This window comes from Sylvia atricapilla, chromosome 2 (genome assembly GCF_009819655.1).
Source record: "Sylvia atricapilla isolate bSylAtr1 chromosome 2, bSylAtr1.pri, whole genome shotgun sequence".
Classification (NCBI taxonomy): domain Eukaryota; kingdom Metazoa; phylum Chordata; class Aves; order Passeriformes; family Sylviidae; genus Sylvia; species Sylvia atricapilla.
The window spans coordinates 25545857-25561387 of NC_089141.1; the positions used below are offsets into that span (position 1 = coordinate 25545857).

Consider the following 15531-nt stretch of genomic DNA (forward strand, 5'->3'; position numbering starts at 1 on the left):
AGGTTTGTAGTGCTTATCATTCCTGAAGCTTTGCTTCAAATGTAGGATGTTAATGCTAAGCTTTTTAATCTTTAGTCATACAGGCATGATTTAGGGATACAAGGCATGATTTCAGCAGAGAGTGCTAAGTATCTGAAATTCAATTAATCTTGAGGGAACAAATCTCACAGTGTTTTCTCTTGTGTCTGTAACAGTAACTAAACTAAAGGTTTGCTCCTCCTTGATTATATAATGATGTTTATTGTGAGAAGATGTTAATAGCTGGGTTTTAAGAAAAAAATTAATTCCGTTTCTAAATACTGAATGTTCCCAGCTTTCAAACCAACAAGAGTTTTTCTGAAATGGCAACAAAGCAAATTTTACCTCAGACTTGAAACCACAGTTTCATCTGTTGGTCCTTGAGGTTATAATGAATAATGAGAATTAGTGCTGTAAAATGTTTTGTTCTAATGTGCACAGGAGGATTGGGTTCAGATCTTGCTCTTAGCTATTTGACCTCTGTCCCTTTATTTAGCTGAGTAAAAGCTTGGTATTTTGAGAGACTTAAGCACAGATATCATGCAACCACAGAGCACATTTGGTGGCAATGCAGATAGCTTCTTTTGAAGCTCCAGTGTGATCTCTGAATATATTTTATTTTGTTTTCTTTTCTTTTATAAAAGGTGAAAGGGCCTATGTATTTTTACGGTAAGCTTGAAATGAGAAAATAAACAAAATCACAACTATGAGACCAATAACATTTTGCTTTTCTAGGCACAAACCGCCCTATTTTTTTTAATTAAGAAAAAACCTTAAGAGACTGGGAAAACATTGGCTTAGTTTTAGTAAGTGTGTCCCAGTTCATAAAAGTCTGTAAATTATCCAGAGGGAATTTAATGGAGCAAAATGTTGGTACATTCCTTAGAACCTTCTATTTTCATAGGGTTTCCGCCCCCCCCCCCCCCCCCCAAGAAAATGCAAACAATTGTGGTGTTTTCTACTGTAAATTTAGTGTAATTCTCATCAAAATTTGGACACTGCACTAGGGCTCTGCAGCTGTGGTTGGAGAAGCCCATATTTGTCAGCCAGGTTTGCAGTCAGGCCTGCAGGCCATTGCACTGGAAGAGCAGCTGGGTCTGTGTTTTTGGCGTGGCCAAATGGGTGCTCCTTCATTCAGCAGGTCCCAAAGATCTGGTAGTAAGAGTCAAGTTTCTGTTTTTTCTGAGTGTAAAAGGAGTAATTTGTTTGAGGCTCCTTCTCCCTCATCAGTACGGTGTTGGCTGTAAGAATTTTACAGGAGAATCTGATTTTAAAGTTTCGCTTTAGATCTTAGAGATTGAAATCCAAACTTGGGAAGATGGATGTGTTTAAGTATGAAACTGAAGACATGTGTGTCATTCATATATAAATCATTTAAACTGAGTATACATCAAGTTTTCCTAAGTTAGGAAGCAGGCAGCAATACACATCTAATCCTGCTCAGAAATCCCTCTGTGACTCTTCCAGATAGTTCTGTGCTTTAGGAGCTCTGTTACTTTGACTTTCCAGGACCAGCTTGGAATTCCTTCTACCACTCTTCCATTTAATCCATACAGTTCATAAAGCATACCCTAAACCCTCTGTGGCATCAGGGAACTCCTGGTTAATGCACTCAGCCAATTCTTACCTTGTCTATATGGCTTAGCATATTGAATAGTGGTTTCTGCTGTTTTGGATTGCAGGAGAAACATTTTTTGGTCCTAAATCTCTCCCCCATAGTGGAACAGATCAGCACTTTTAATCTAATGAACTTTATCTGGTTTGCAATTTTAATATGTTGAATATACAGCAGGAGTTCAGGGGGAGAAGTTTGAACCAGTGTGCATTTAAATTGCTTCTCAAGCTGAGAGAAGGTTTTCATTTTCCTAGTGTCCTCCCAGTGGAAATGCTGGTTATTGGGGCTGTTTGCCACTCCAGTTTCTTCCTGTTTCTGGGAATCTGTCTACACTGTTAAAAGATTTAGAGTAAAACCATTAGGATCAGTTTTGCAGAATTCGTTTCTTTTATGCCTCTCTTTAGATTATCAGGAAAAAATATGTGGTTTTGTGAAGCTGGTTTTATGAAGCTGAGTCTTGTTTTGGTGTGAGCATGCTACATTTCAGAAGTTAAATGTAAACTCCATTTAACTCATTGTGGGAGCAACAGCTTTGGTCCTTAGACCATGCATCTTTCTTAGCTTAGTTTTATTTTCTTAATTATTTATGTGTACTTTTTGAATCAGCTTGAATTAGGACAGTATATCCTCTGCAATGTAGTTGTTTAGCGATTCTCTTGCTTGACTTATGACGTGGAAGGAACTAGTTGTACAATTCTGCTGCCAAGTTTGTCCAGTAGCCTGATAACCAAGGCATTTCACCAAGACAATCAAGCCATTTCACCAGGATGCTGACACTCCACCTCAAGTTCTTCCTCTTCCCTGTGCAATTGCAATTTGTAGCATCCAGTGGTTGTTCTCCTTGTGTCATCATAATGGATTCATAAAGGCAAATAAGTCATTAAACAAATGTCCCTCAGTTGGTGTGGTTTTGCTCTGTAATTGGGTTTTCACTCGGGGAAGCAAAGGACCTATCCTGCTGTACTATGGATGGTTTATAGAACCCAGTCTTCCTCTTAACCTGCAGCAATGGATAAAGTTGCTGCATATTTTGTCTTTACAGAGACTGCATCCTGAGCTACCTCTTAGCCTGGAAGAACTTGAGAAAGTTTTTGTTACATTGGATGCTGATGGCAATGGTTCACTTACCCCCAAGGAGTTCATCACAGGATTCAGTGAGTCTTGGGAAGCTTGTCTCCTCTTCTGAGCTTTATTCATGTTCTGTACTCTCCACATCAGTCAAGAAGAATTTTGTCTTAACAGCACATTTAATAATGCACACAGGGAGCCAGACTATTCCCTAAATATAGCAGATATATGTGGCAGAGGAAGAAGTGGTCAAATTATGTGAATAAATAGACAAAGGGCTCCAGGGTCTTTCTCTCCTGTGTGAAATGGTAAGCCGTGACACAATATGAGAAAATGATGTAATCATCTGAATAGTCTTGTGTGTTTTTTCATATCAGGTAATAAGACATGAAAGATAATTAAAATTATCTCTAATCTTAATGTAAGACAATGCTTGGAATCCGTTAACACCACTGTCCTTAGAGCTGTGGGAATGCTTTCTACAATGAATTAATTCTTCAAGTGCTGTTAATTTATTTCAAAATAAAGCAGGATGAGGCAATTATTACTGCTGTAAGATGTGATCTGGTAAGTTCTTTGTAACTGCCTGTTTTGCAACAGCACTCTTACTGTCATGTTCCCTGTGTTTGTCACAGAGTGGTTTTCTCCCCAGCTGTGACATTGCAGATAAGATGATGATGATATTTAGTTAGACTGTGGTTATTTACTCAGAATCAGTTTTGTACTGAATTTTAGCTCTGCTGGCTAAGGTTTAAGCATTTTCTCTAGAAAACTGAATCTCATCTATGCATGAATTGTAGCAATAAATCTCAATTTAGTTACTATCTACAGGTCCAGCAAACAAGACCTTCATTTTTGTTTGCAAGTCATTGGTAGTTTGAAATCTGTCTTCTCTCATGTCCCACCTCTCCCATTGTAGAGGTAGATCAAGTATCTTCACAGAGTGTGCTCTAATCTGAAAATTGACATAATTAAAAAATGAAATAGTAGATGCTTTGCTTTTAGTAAGTTAAATTAAGATTACTTTCATAAGTGGCCCCTGCATAACCAAAACCCTTTATTAAGGGAGGTTGTAAGTGGCTGCCATCTCAAGCAGCTCCATATCCTGGGGATTCTTCCTGTTCAGGTGCTGGAGCCCAGTCCAGAGGCCCAGGTGGATGTGGCCACTGTTTTCCCTGTTTGCAGGTTCAGTTGGTTCAGTGAAGTTAAATTTGTACCCCAATGACACCCACACAGGCACACGAAGGACATGAGCCACACCACGTAAAAGATAAGGATAGACAGTGTAAAACACGGTACATTTTAACCTGCCACACAGCCCTGGCAGGTGTTTTCCAGGCCAGGTAGTCCTGCATTTGGCTAGGTGATAATGTTGGCATTCCTGGTAGAAGCAGAAGCTGCAATAGATAAAAGCTGCTTGAAAAGGCAGGGTAGTGTCTGGATAAATGCTGCACCAAATACTATGGAAGAGTACTGTTTCTATTTCTAAATGGCAGCATATCTGAATTTTACTGTAACCTCTCTTTACAACATTCTCCATTCTGTTGCCAGCATGCTCTGTTGGGTGCTATGAGAAAAAATGCAAAATGGAGTTAATAACAACATAAAACCACACCAGTATTTATCTTTCCTTGGATCTATAGTAATTTCTGTACTGGAACTTAGAATATAACAAAAAACCCTCTGCATAAAATCACAATATCCACCCCCCTCCCAATTTTTTATTAATTTATTTATGGATGTTCCAATAAAATAGATGGCACATTTAGAATTTGATGGAATATATCTGGTCTGTGGCAATTGAGCACAAATGTATTGATTATTCATGTGGCAATTTCACTTTTGCATCCTCACCATACAACTGCTGTTAACAAAATGTAGCTTTTTTAAATGCAATTTATATAGGAATTGAATGTGTGTCTTTGGTCATGCACTAAAAAGAATGTTAAATTTTATTTAATATACATTTTATCAGTACTGAGATTTTAGATTCCTAATCTATTTAAACCTCTCAAGAAAGAAGACCACAACATTTATGAAGGGTTATTACTGCAATTTATATCCTTTTATGTTTTTGCATGGAGATAGGAATCTTTTTATCATGTTTGTGAATTTTGAGGTGGATGATTTACTGAAGGTTAGGCATTGGACTGGGCACAAAGCCAACCATAAAACTCAGGGATCCTCTTGGCATGTCCCATCTTTCTGTTGTTTATTTACCATAAAATCTGAGCTTTAGTATGTTTAGTATGACATTGCTTCTTACTGTAATTTCTGAAAATGCTAATGTATGTAATTTCTAATTCTTAGGCCAATTTCTTTTGGAGCAGATTGCCTTGAAATATGACATGGTGCAATCATCAGAAGGTGAAACAGCCAGCCCAGTTAGATATGAAGAGACCATGATTGGTGATGAGGATGAGGAATTCCAGTTCTCAAATCTGATGGATCGGCTTGGAGCTACAAAGGTTTTGGATGAGTGAGTTCTCACAGCAATAGTAATCAGTTGTATGACCTTCTGAGATTCACCTCTGGGTTTGATTTTAATGAAATCCAAGATGAATGGTGAGAACAAAAGCTGCTCAAAACCACAGAGATTCTTAAAAAACTAATTTTCTTGCTGTCAGGATAAAATGCCATTTGTCCAAAAATTTTCAGCACCAAAACTATTGTACTCCAGGCATGTGAAACATGTTTTTCTGTCATGTGAAATCTGTACCATTTGATGTGCCATGGGATCTGAACATGGATAATTGCAAGCATGTAATCCACAGATGTCACTGATTTTCAATCAGTGCACGATGACTGCTATTTTTGGCAAGGGCTGTGTTTAAAGTGCACCATAAGTAGGGAAGTTTTCTCCATTTTTGTGCTTTTGCTCCTCTTCATGCATAATTGGATGTTGTAAGTGCTCTGGTAAAGCTGCTTCTTCCAAGGCCAGGATGGCTCACTCTGAAACATGGAGCATAAAACCTGCTCAAAGAGCTTTTTGTGTGCTGGCTTCACATTCATTGATCAGTCACAAGGAATACTGTAGAACAAAAACAACAAAAAAAAGCATTGGGCAAAAATGGGAGAGAATCTGGACAAGTGGTACAAATATTTAAGAAATACATTGGTGATTTTTACTATGGAGTAAAAGTGCTCATCAGTCTTTCTCTTCCCCTGACTGCCTGTTCCAGGAGACAGTTCATTGTCAGTCATCCTGGAAGGCTTTCATTATGAAGAGATATTTGTCACTCACTTTTTCTTTCCTTATCCTCATTTTGTCCTTTAAATGCAGCACCCTTTCCTGGCTAGGTTCAGACTTGCAATGCTCATGGAAAAGAGTGAGTCAGGAAGAAACAAACTGGTTCAGGAGAATATTGGCAAAGTATTAGAAACCCATTGTCATTCACAATAGAGCTGTCAGTGTCTGCTGAACAGATTTGGAAACAGAACATTATCTTGGTAAATCTTTAAATCAAAATTTCAAGACGTTTTGTTCTGCTTTTTGTAGCAGACTCACCATGGAATAAAAATGTATTAAAAGTGAAAGAATGAGGTACAAATGCAATTTATTAACACATCTACATTACTTAGGAGTCTGAATCTCATTCATTTCTTATAAGGAAGGGATTTTTATTAGCTTTTCCACTGCCTCCTCTCCTCTAGATTTGTGGGAATTTCTTTTCTTCTAATAGAAGTGATGGCAGGGCATACTGTATCTCATCTGTCTCCTTTCTGACCCATCCCTGTTTAGGTGGAGTGCCTGGCAAGGCACCCACCAAACAAGCAGTTCCTGTGCTATTCTGCAGTCAGGAATGGCCAGATGTTACAATGCTTTTTTTTTTTCTAAATAAATTCAATATCCATCATTTCTCACTGCCTCATCCTTTTTGAATCTGGCACAGTTTAAGCTGTTTTTAATAAGTTTTTCTGTTCTGACCAGTGATGCCCTAGAGCCTCCATCTACTAAGGGTGCTAAGGACATTTTCTGCAGCCTGGGAAATGTTCTGTCTTAATGAATCCTTTATGATCTTTTCTTTCAGTGAGACTGATGTGAAGCAACTTTGGTTGCAGCTAAGAAAAGAAGAACCTCATTTACTTTCCAATTTTGAAGAGTTCCTGGTCAGAATTTTTTCCCAGCTCCAAGAAGCAGATAATGAGAAGAATGAGTTGGAATGTGCTCTAAAAAAGTTAGTATTTCTCTTTGTTAGACTGCTTGTGTAGTTTTGCAACTATTTTACCTGCTATTTGAACTTCTTAAATAAACAAGGTATTTCAGTGGAGAGCTGAGGACAAGACTTCACATAATGTAAAATTTCCCATTATGTAAAATTTTATCAGGTATTACAACTACTGGTAAAACTATTAATGTGGCAGAACTGAATTAAATTAGCTTTTCTCTTCTGATTAAGATTTTATTGACTGAAATTCTTTTGCAGATATCTGTTATTGCATTGAAATTTTAGGACAATATTGAGTGATTCCAATCTAGTTAATCAGTTTGATTCCAGAGGGAATTCGTATTTAACAGTAAATCTGGTAAATTGTCTGTGTGCTTTGTGAGCATTGCATGCAGAAATGCTCTAAACCTGGATTAACTGGCCAGAGACATAAGAGGTTTAAGATATTAGAGCAGCACAAGACACTGATACTAGTAAAAATGTAAGTTAACAACTATATATAAAGCAAACCTATGAAATATAGTAAATAACATATATGTTTTATATATAAAACATATAAAATATAAAGAAGTGCATAAAATGCACATACAAAAATATGTATAAGAACTAAAAATTTATAGATTTTTTTATATGTAGTTATCTAGAGGGAGAAAAGTTATGATGCTAAATCTTAACAAAATGCAAAATTATGGGCATTGTTGAAGTTCCACTGTATTTTTATTTTTAAAGTGTCACTTCTGAATTTCAGATTCTTACAGGCTGAGTAATAAAGGCAAATATATTTTAGAAAATTTACTTCATTTGTTCAGAACTCTCCTGACTCTTCTGAGACTGTGACAAGGCTTATGAAGAAGGAAAAAACCTAAAAATGTATGATCGTTAAAGACAATTGGTTTATATTGGTAGTAGCATTTTCAGCTAAGTCTCTGTGTGTGATATTAGCCTTCAGACAGGTGGAAACAGCATACAGAGAATTTTGCTGTCTGTTTTAGACTAGAGATTGTTAAGTACCACGTGTGGTGAGAGGTTTGTTCTATGGGTTTTTTGGGGATCTTTTTGTGAGTGTTTTTTTGGGAACTGAATGAATGTGTGTGTCTGTTTAATAGCTCTGATCAATGCAAAGGTGTACATAGAATGCATTAGCATTATCTTTTCTGGCTGACGTGAAATCTCCACCTTGAAAGTGCGTTGGATTTTTATGCCTTTGTAGTAAAAACATGTTTTAGCTAATTCCTTCTTTTTGTTGCTCCTGATAACACCACTGATTTCAGCATGTTGATTGTTGTTTTCTTCGTAGTCAATTGCTGGAAGGAGTCAGAGTAGTAATGTTGTCTTTGGTAGTCACAGTGGGGATGAATAATCTGTTTCTTTTAAACTATGTACAAATAACAGCAAAGCTCAAGCCAGCACCATATAGGAGAGAAGATTAATTTTTTTTAATATCCACATACTTACTAGCCCTAAGATGCATATATCTGCAGAGACTGGCCGGGATTTACTATGGGGTCACAGAAGAGAAGTGATGCTGGGATTTGAGGTCTTACAGCACCTTCTGGGTTGTTCTTGATTGGTGACGATAATACTCTTTGGAAATTGAATATGAATTTGATCTTTCATCTTTCCTTCCTGACTCACCTCTGTGAGTCATTAGGCAATAAGGCAGTCTACTCTCAGCCTTTTGTCTCCTTTCATAGGTGTAGGCTGTGGTTTTGTCTTCAATTATTCCTTTCTCTTCTATCCTGGGTGCCCTGAGAAGCTTCATGTGTGTGCTGGGATCTTTATGCCATAAAAATCTATGCTCTTCTCCTGTGATGTTCTTCTCTACCTTTTTTTTTTTTTTTTTTTTTTTTTTTTCCTTTCTTCTGGACCTTTCACATATGCATATTTTCATTCTTGAACCTGAGTCCCGTGGTCTAAGAGAACCAGGAGCTTCCTCCTGTTCTGTTTCAATATATCCAGTAGGTTGCTGCTGTTCCTGTTTGTAGGTCCAGGCAGCAGCGAGGCTGAACATATATTCTCAATACACAAGCATGCAAATACAGCACATATGGGGGACTATGCACATTAATACAGATGTAACTAGAGAGAGGGGAAAAAATGTATTTTAAATCTAAACAAAACACAATTTTGTGGGTGTAATATTTATTTGCCAGGGTAGGTTAATTTGTCTTGATTTTTGGTATTCGTGTTTCATTCTGAGTACTAGTTTAAAATTAGATGGCTTCTTAAACATAACAGAAGTGTTTTTTAAAATAATAAGGTCATGTACTGAGCACCCCAAAAAAACATAGGTGAATATGAAGAGGAAAAAATAAAATCATGCTTATGTGATGGGCAATTACAATTCCAGAGAAAGCCCATAGGGGAGTTGCAGGGAGCTTCCCAAAATCAGCCAAAAGAGCCCAGTAAAATGCAGGGCACTACCAGGGTGGGTACTGAGCATGTGGCAAAGCATGTTTTTGCCACTACATGGACTCTTAGTGCACCCATGTCCTGAGTGCACTGTGGGAAGTTCTGGTCTCTGCAGCACAGGAAGAAGGTAGTGGGGCGAGGAAAAGTGCAGGGAATGGCAACTCAGTAGTTAAAGGAATAGAACAGCTATTCTGGGAGAGCTATATTTAAAAGGTCATGTCTCATGAATGAGGAGGCAAAGGCTGGAGTGGAATATGACAGACCTTGTTATTCTTCAAAACCCTGGCAGTAGAACCAAGGGGCTTTTAATAAGACTGATAGGAAGTAAGCCTAAAAGAGATGAGAAAGGCCTTTTTCTTCTAATAGCAGATAAAATCTCCAACTGCCATTAGCTCTGTCTGCTGCTGTGCTTTGCATTTGAAGGACAAACCTAATAAAAATGTAGACTGTGTTTCAAACAAGAATTCTAAACAGGCAAGATAAACAAAAGGGTAAAGGGGAAGGGAAGGAAGAACTGATTTCTCACTGAGCTTAGCATGGGATAGTGTCAGAGTCCATCTTTGTGGAAGAGGAAGAGAATCAGCATCTCAGGAGATTAGTTAGTTCATACTGTGCACAAAACACTGTAATTTTTTTAAGGAGAAAGAACCATTATGACAAACTGCAGGACAGCAGTTGTGAAATCAGCAATTCACATTGCAGCTACATGAATGGGCAGAAATTAAACCCTTCTAAGTGTGTTGATCCTAAATTTGCCATCTGAACTTAATGAACTCATGTTACATTTCTTCTGCTTTCATCTTCATCTGTTTATTTCACAGTGTTACTAAACCCAAGAGACTACATTATCAAATATGGCTGAAATTATAAAATTATGTATTAAAGAAAATATGAAGGGGTAATCTAAAGGAATAAAAAATCATGTTGCATTTTTCACATAACAATGATATATATCCTTGTCTGTTTGGGTTTTTTCTCCTGAATATACATGGGGAATATTTGCCAGCTAATGTATTTGATTATTTTTTCTTCTGCTTGTTAGTTATTTTACTTATATTTGTTAGACTTTTGATTATGAGGGGTTATTATTTTCCCCCTCTGTTTAATTTCATCAGAGATAAGAATGGAAATCCATGAATGAAATGCTTGGAGAGTATTCAGCCTGCAGAAATGGCATGTGCTTGTGTGCCAGACCAACTGAAAAGATTCTTACATTCAGTAGTGCCTTCAGGATGTAGTCTTCATGGTGCTACCATATCCTTTGCTTCCAGAGAGAAGAGGATAAAAATATAAAAAACACAAATTTTTTCCACATAAGAGAAAAGAAATACCTAAATCAGCAAGCTAAAACACAGGACTGAAGTTATTTTCCCTGTCACAAAGAAGCCCAGAAAAATCTTTATGATTCCCATGGAAACACTGACTGCTGTGCAATGTGTTCTGCCTCTGCAAAGTTACAGGGCTTTTCAGTACTCAGTCTAGCACTGGTCAAAGTGACATTGCACTCACTGCGTGAATACAGTAGGTGTATGATTTTAGCATCTCTGCCATCCCTTTCTAAGTAGTTGTTATTTCTCTATGAATTAGTGTAATTTGATTCCATTGATGAGTGCTAATTTAAGAAATTAGCATTTTCTTAGTTTCAAAAAAATAATTTGAGATCAGAACATGACCCATCTTTACAGTAGTAAGGCAGCAAAAAGGGCTTCTGGATTTTCTGGCACCCTCTATTTGAAAGGTTGCAGTCACATGGCAGAGGCCCTTTTGGGGTTTGATTTTCTCACCTAGCAGAGTTTATAAAAGTCTAAGTGACAGCCATTGTTTTCCTCCAATTCTTGTAGCTTGGCAGTTGTTTATTGCTTCTGTAAATCCTGGGAAAATGTCTCACATTTTTTTACCTGTGACCAAAAAAGCAAGCTGGCAGTGTCTGTAAAATGGGGGAAAGACAGACTTGCTTCTGGTTTTACTCACTCTTCTTAGATTAGGTAAAGTTTTTGAACCTTCTTTAAAATTGGCTTTGTTTTAAATGAGACGAGAACCAGGCCTTCAGTAAGGGAAAACATAGAATATGTATAGGATTAGTTAAAAAAAAAAAAAAGGTAGATACAAAATAAACATTGGATTTTTTCCTACTGAATGTTCCTTGTTTTACTCCTGCTGGGGTGAATGCCCCTGAAGATTCTGTATTTTATTTGTAACATGCATTATGCAGACTGCCCAAGGAGCAGCTATGGCAGGAAAAATATGGGGGAATGTAAAATTCTGTCTGATAAAGGTCCTACTGATCTCTATCAAAAATTTTTCAAGGATGTCCCCTTAGTTTGATACAAAGAGATTTTTGCTTTTCAGTGTCTGGATTAATGAGCTCAGAATAGAATAGTAGCAGAACAAAGCAGATATCTTCTTCCCTCTCAACAGTTTAATTTTTCCTGTCCAAGCTAAAGCATTTGCTCCATATAATCCTTCATGGCTCAAACTGCAGTGATATTAATTGCAATATTTTACTGGAAAAAAGTGAAGTTTGTAGGTTCTTTTTCTTCCTACAGTCACATACATTTGTGCAAAGCATATTTATTTCTGTTCCTCTTCTGGGTTTTTCAAATTTGTTTCAGCAGAGCAGTTAGAGAGGCAGTAAGGCTGCTTTCAAGAAGGTCTTTCAAGAATTCTGTTCTAGCTAATGTGTCTTAGAAGCATCTCATTCAGTAAGTATCCTTGAATGAGCAACAGTGCAGTACAAGAGTAAGAAAAGGAAGTTGCCGTGAAAATAGTTTTAACTGCCAAATTTAGGCTCTGATATCTTGGTACTGTCATTAGGAAACTCTCTTCCTTACACCTAAGCTCTAGTAGTCATTAAAATTGCATAATAAACAGCTGCTTTATATGGAAACATCAGTTTTATATTAGCTTTTGAGCTATTAAAGCTTTACTTCCACAGGAAAAAATAATGATAAAAAAAAATTATATGTGAGCCTTGCTGTACAAAAAATTCTATTTCCTTGACACCAGAACATTCTTTGGAGTCTTGTGTTAAGGCAGAGATGTGGGGCTTAGTTGGTAATGTGGACCATGACTTGAAGTGGTGCTACAAAGACCTACTCAGTGTATTTTTCTCTCTTATTAGGAAAATTGCTGCTTATGATGAAGAAATTCAACATCTCTATGAGGAAATGGAACAGCAAATCAAAAAGGAGAAAGAGCAGTTTCTCTTGAAAGTGAGTGACTCTATTACAATGGCCATGGGTTCTGCTCCCCCTTTTAGTGTTTTAAACTTGTTCTGGATGTAAAATTAAAGTGCACAAAATGTGTTTCACAGCAGAGGAAGTTAAAAAAAATCATTTACCTTGCAGCTACTTTTGTGCTGCAGCCTCAAACTTTTAGTGTCTGCAGCTTCAAGCTAAATGACTGGTTGGATGAAGTAGCTGTGATGTCCTGTGCTCAGTGGCTGGCATACAGCACAGCTGGCATTGCTTTGAAAGTCAGTTAAACTACAAACATTGGATTATTGGTGCTACTCTAGGTCCAGCTTCTGGCCACAATCAGGAAAAGTGCTCTGTGAGGTTGTTCAAAGCAGCAGCAATCCTTTTGAGTTCTGCAGTCTCTGCTTTTTGGGAGGGGATAACAACAAGAGATGGATTGAATGATGGTAGTTTGTGGAACAACCACAGGTTATTTGCAAAATAAACACGGGGCAGAATCTTTTGTCACTGCCAAAGTACTTCCAGAGCTGCTGAAGATGAAAACTGCTGCTGTTTTCTTGGGAAGTTGTATTTAAATCTCCTCTACTGTGTCTGTAGCCTTTTCTTTGGATTTTTCTGTCCTGCTTTTTCTTGCGAAACCAGGAAACTAACAAGAACTTCCAGCACGTTCCAGGAAAGAGTCATCTTAGAATCATGGAAGTGGGAAGGTGACCCCTTACTTCCTAACTAGATCAGGATGCTCAGGAACTTGGCCAATTAAGTTTTGAGTATTAAAATATTGGAGTTTCCACAGCTGCTCTGGGTGGCCTGGGGCAGTCATGAGCTACTGGCTCATCCCTTTTTGTTGTCTTGGCATCAGTGAGGTAAATGAAACAAATACAGGGTTTCAGTAACACATGATAGAAATAGTTACCAAAATAGAGGTTTTTGCCTCCATTCCCAGTCAAGTATATATAAATATATCTAGACGATATAATAAAATAGATCTAAAATGTCCTTTTGTGATGCAAATATATTAAGTATTTTTTGTTTCCTGCCAACCAAAATAAAAAAAGAAGAAGAAGAAAAAAGCCTTTATCAGCTGTCTAAGGAATCATTCTTTTCACTTGCCTTACAGGGTAGTGAACTTGACTCAAATTTTCAAGTTTTTTTCCATTCCAAGCTGAGAGCAGTTTTTAGTGGTGGATGAGATGAAACCTTTAAATAAAGTTTGTATGTCAGCTGAAGGATAAAAAGTATTTGCAACTTTGCCTGACAGCAGTTTTGTGGTAAAAATAGTTTATGTGCTCTTAATAGCCAACAACTGAAGTAGTAGTACTGAAAACCCCCAAACAACAAAGACTTTTCCATAAGCAGTGATTGTTGGATCTCCTAATTAGTTGTATGTTTGAGGTTAAGCCATTTCTTTCAAGCTTTTTCATGAAAGCTTCCCACTCAAACTATTTACAGTTTAGTCAGCAGTCACACTAAGGGCTGCCAGACGCTCATGAAGTATTGTTTCTTTGCATGACTAATTTGAGATCTGGGGAGATCTGACTGTTAAATTCTTTCTCTAATGCAAAGTCTTACAAAGACTTTACAGCCTGGAGAGATGCATTGATGCCATATAAAGGGGAAATTATTGTGGCTTGAATGAAGAACGGCTCTTGAAGAATACATTTAAAGAAGTTGGTAAGATGCAAATAAGTACAAATTGTAGCTATTTACAATACGTAATAGCCTGCTGACTGACTGTTACACAAAAGGGGCAGTTTGTCTGTTTTTTCACTTGCATATATATTCTTCTCCAGAAAGAGCCACTTATCATGCATTTGATTACCCCATTACATGTACTGCTTAAAGGAAAACACTTGTAAGAACCACTGCTGTCTTGAGAGAATTTTTTTTTTCTTGTTTAGAGGCATTTTCCTGGGGATCTTAGAGAGTAGAAGCCCGTTTTTTGAGAAACAGGATAGATTCTCAGCAGATACAAACTGCTGGAGCCTGATTTTATTCAGGAGAGGGCTGACAATTTTTCTCAGCTGAGGAGTGTCAGGAGGAGTAATCCCAAATGTGTCTGGGAGATCCCAGTTACTGCAGGACACTTAGATAGTGGACAAGTTGATATAATTGCTAAGTGAAAGAGCTTGAAGCCCCAGTTGCTTGTTTATACCAGTGGAACATCTGTGAAGAATTGTTGTTAGTGACAGATATGAAACATGGCAGTTGTTGTTCCTTTCACATCGACCTGAGTTGCTGTGGCTGGAAAGGAGAGGATACATTCTGCCTGCATTGATTTAGACTGGCTGAGCTCCTCAGCCTCCTGCCTGAGATGTCTGCCTCCACTTGCTAGGCTCCATACCTACTCATGTGCAATCAGCACATTCTGTAGCAGTCACACTCCTGGAAGCTGCTGGACTACAGCAGTTTGGAGGTTCATGAGTGATACCATCCCTAAACTGAGTGCTACCCATGTCTTGTTGTATTCACTGTGGAAAGCTTCACCCCTGATTTGTTATTTCTCCTCTTGTGATGCAATTGTGCTGTTCTGTTAATCCATTTCCTCTTGGAATTTTGCAGGACACAGAGAGGTTTCAGTCCCAGAGTCAAGAGCTGGAGCGCAAGCTGCTGTCAAAAGAACAAGAACTGGAACAGTTGGTTCAAAAACAGAAAAGGGTACTGAATGATATCTTTTGGAGTTAAAAAATAGATAGCTGTTATTTGCTCCTATGATTTTCTTTAGGTACTACTATTTTAGGTCCCAGAACTGCAGGTTGGTGTGGTGTGGTTCTGCCAAATTGTGACCTTCTGTTGTTTTTCTGTCGTGTACTTAGGAAAACCGTTAACCTCTATTTCTAAAGTAATTTTCCTTTTATGTGGTAAAATGGAAAATAAAATAATGCTTTGAACATTCTCCCCAGGCACTAGGTTAATTTTTTTGAAAATGTAGCATAATTCCACTGCCTTCAGTGTTCTGGGAACTGGCTTAACACACAGACAGCTTAAGAGCAGAGAACAATGAATTTGCCTCTTCTGGTGCACACTTCTGCTCAAAGCCTGTACCAGCCACTCA

The 15531-nt window shown here is 37.7% G+C and overlaps 1 protein-coding gene across 2 annotated transcripts in view; it reads left to right on the forward strand.

Annotated features, from left to right (window-relative positions):
- The window catches only part of CRACR2A (calcium release activated channel regulator 2A), a 55566-nt gene that overhangs the window by 11328 nt on the left and 28707 nt on the right, over positions 1-15531 (forward strand). For both annotated transcript variants that reach the window (XR_010746083.1, XM_066341049.1), the window contains exons 3-7: positions 2676-2787; positions 5012-5180; positions 6733-6879; positions 12404-12494; positions 15039-15134. Coding sequence is in view for 1 of the 2 variants with exons in the window: in XM_066341049.1 (XP_066197146.1) it covers positions 2676-2787; positions 5012-5180; positions 6733-6879; positions 12404-12494; positions 15039-15134 (615 nt within the window). In the remaining variant the exon portion in view is untranslated. The remainder of the gene's footprint in view (positions 1-2675; positions 2788-5011; positions 5181-6732; positions 6880-12403; positions 12495-15038; positions 15135-15531) is intronic.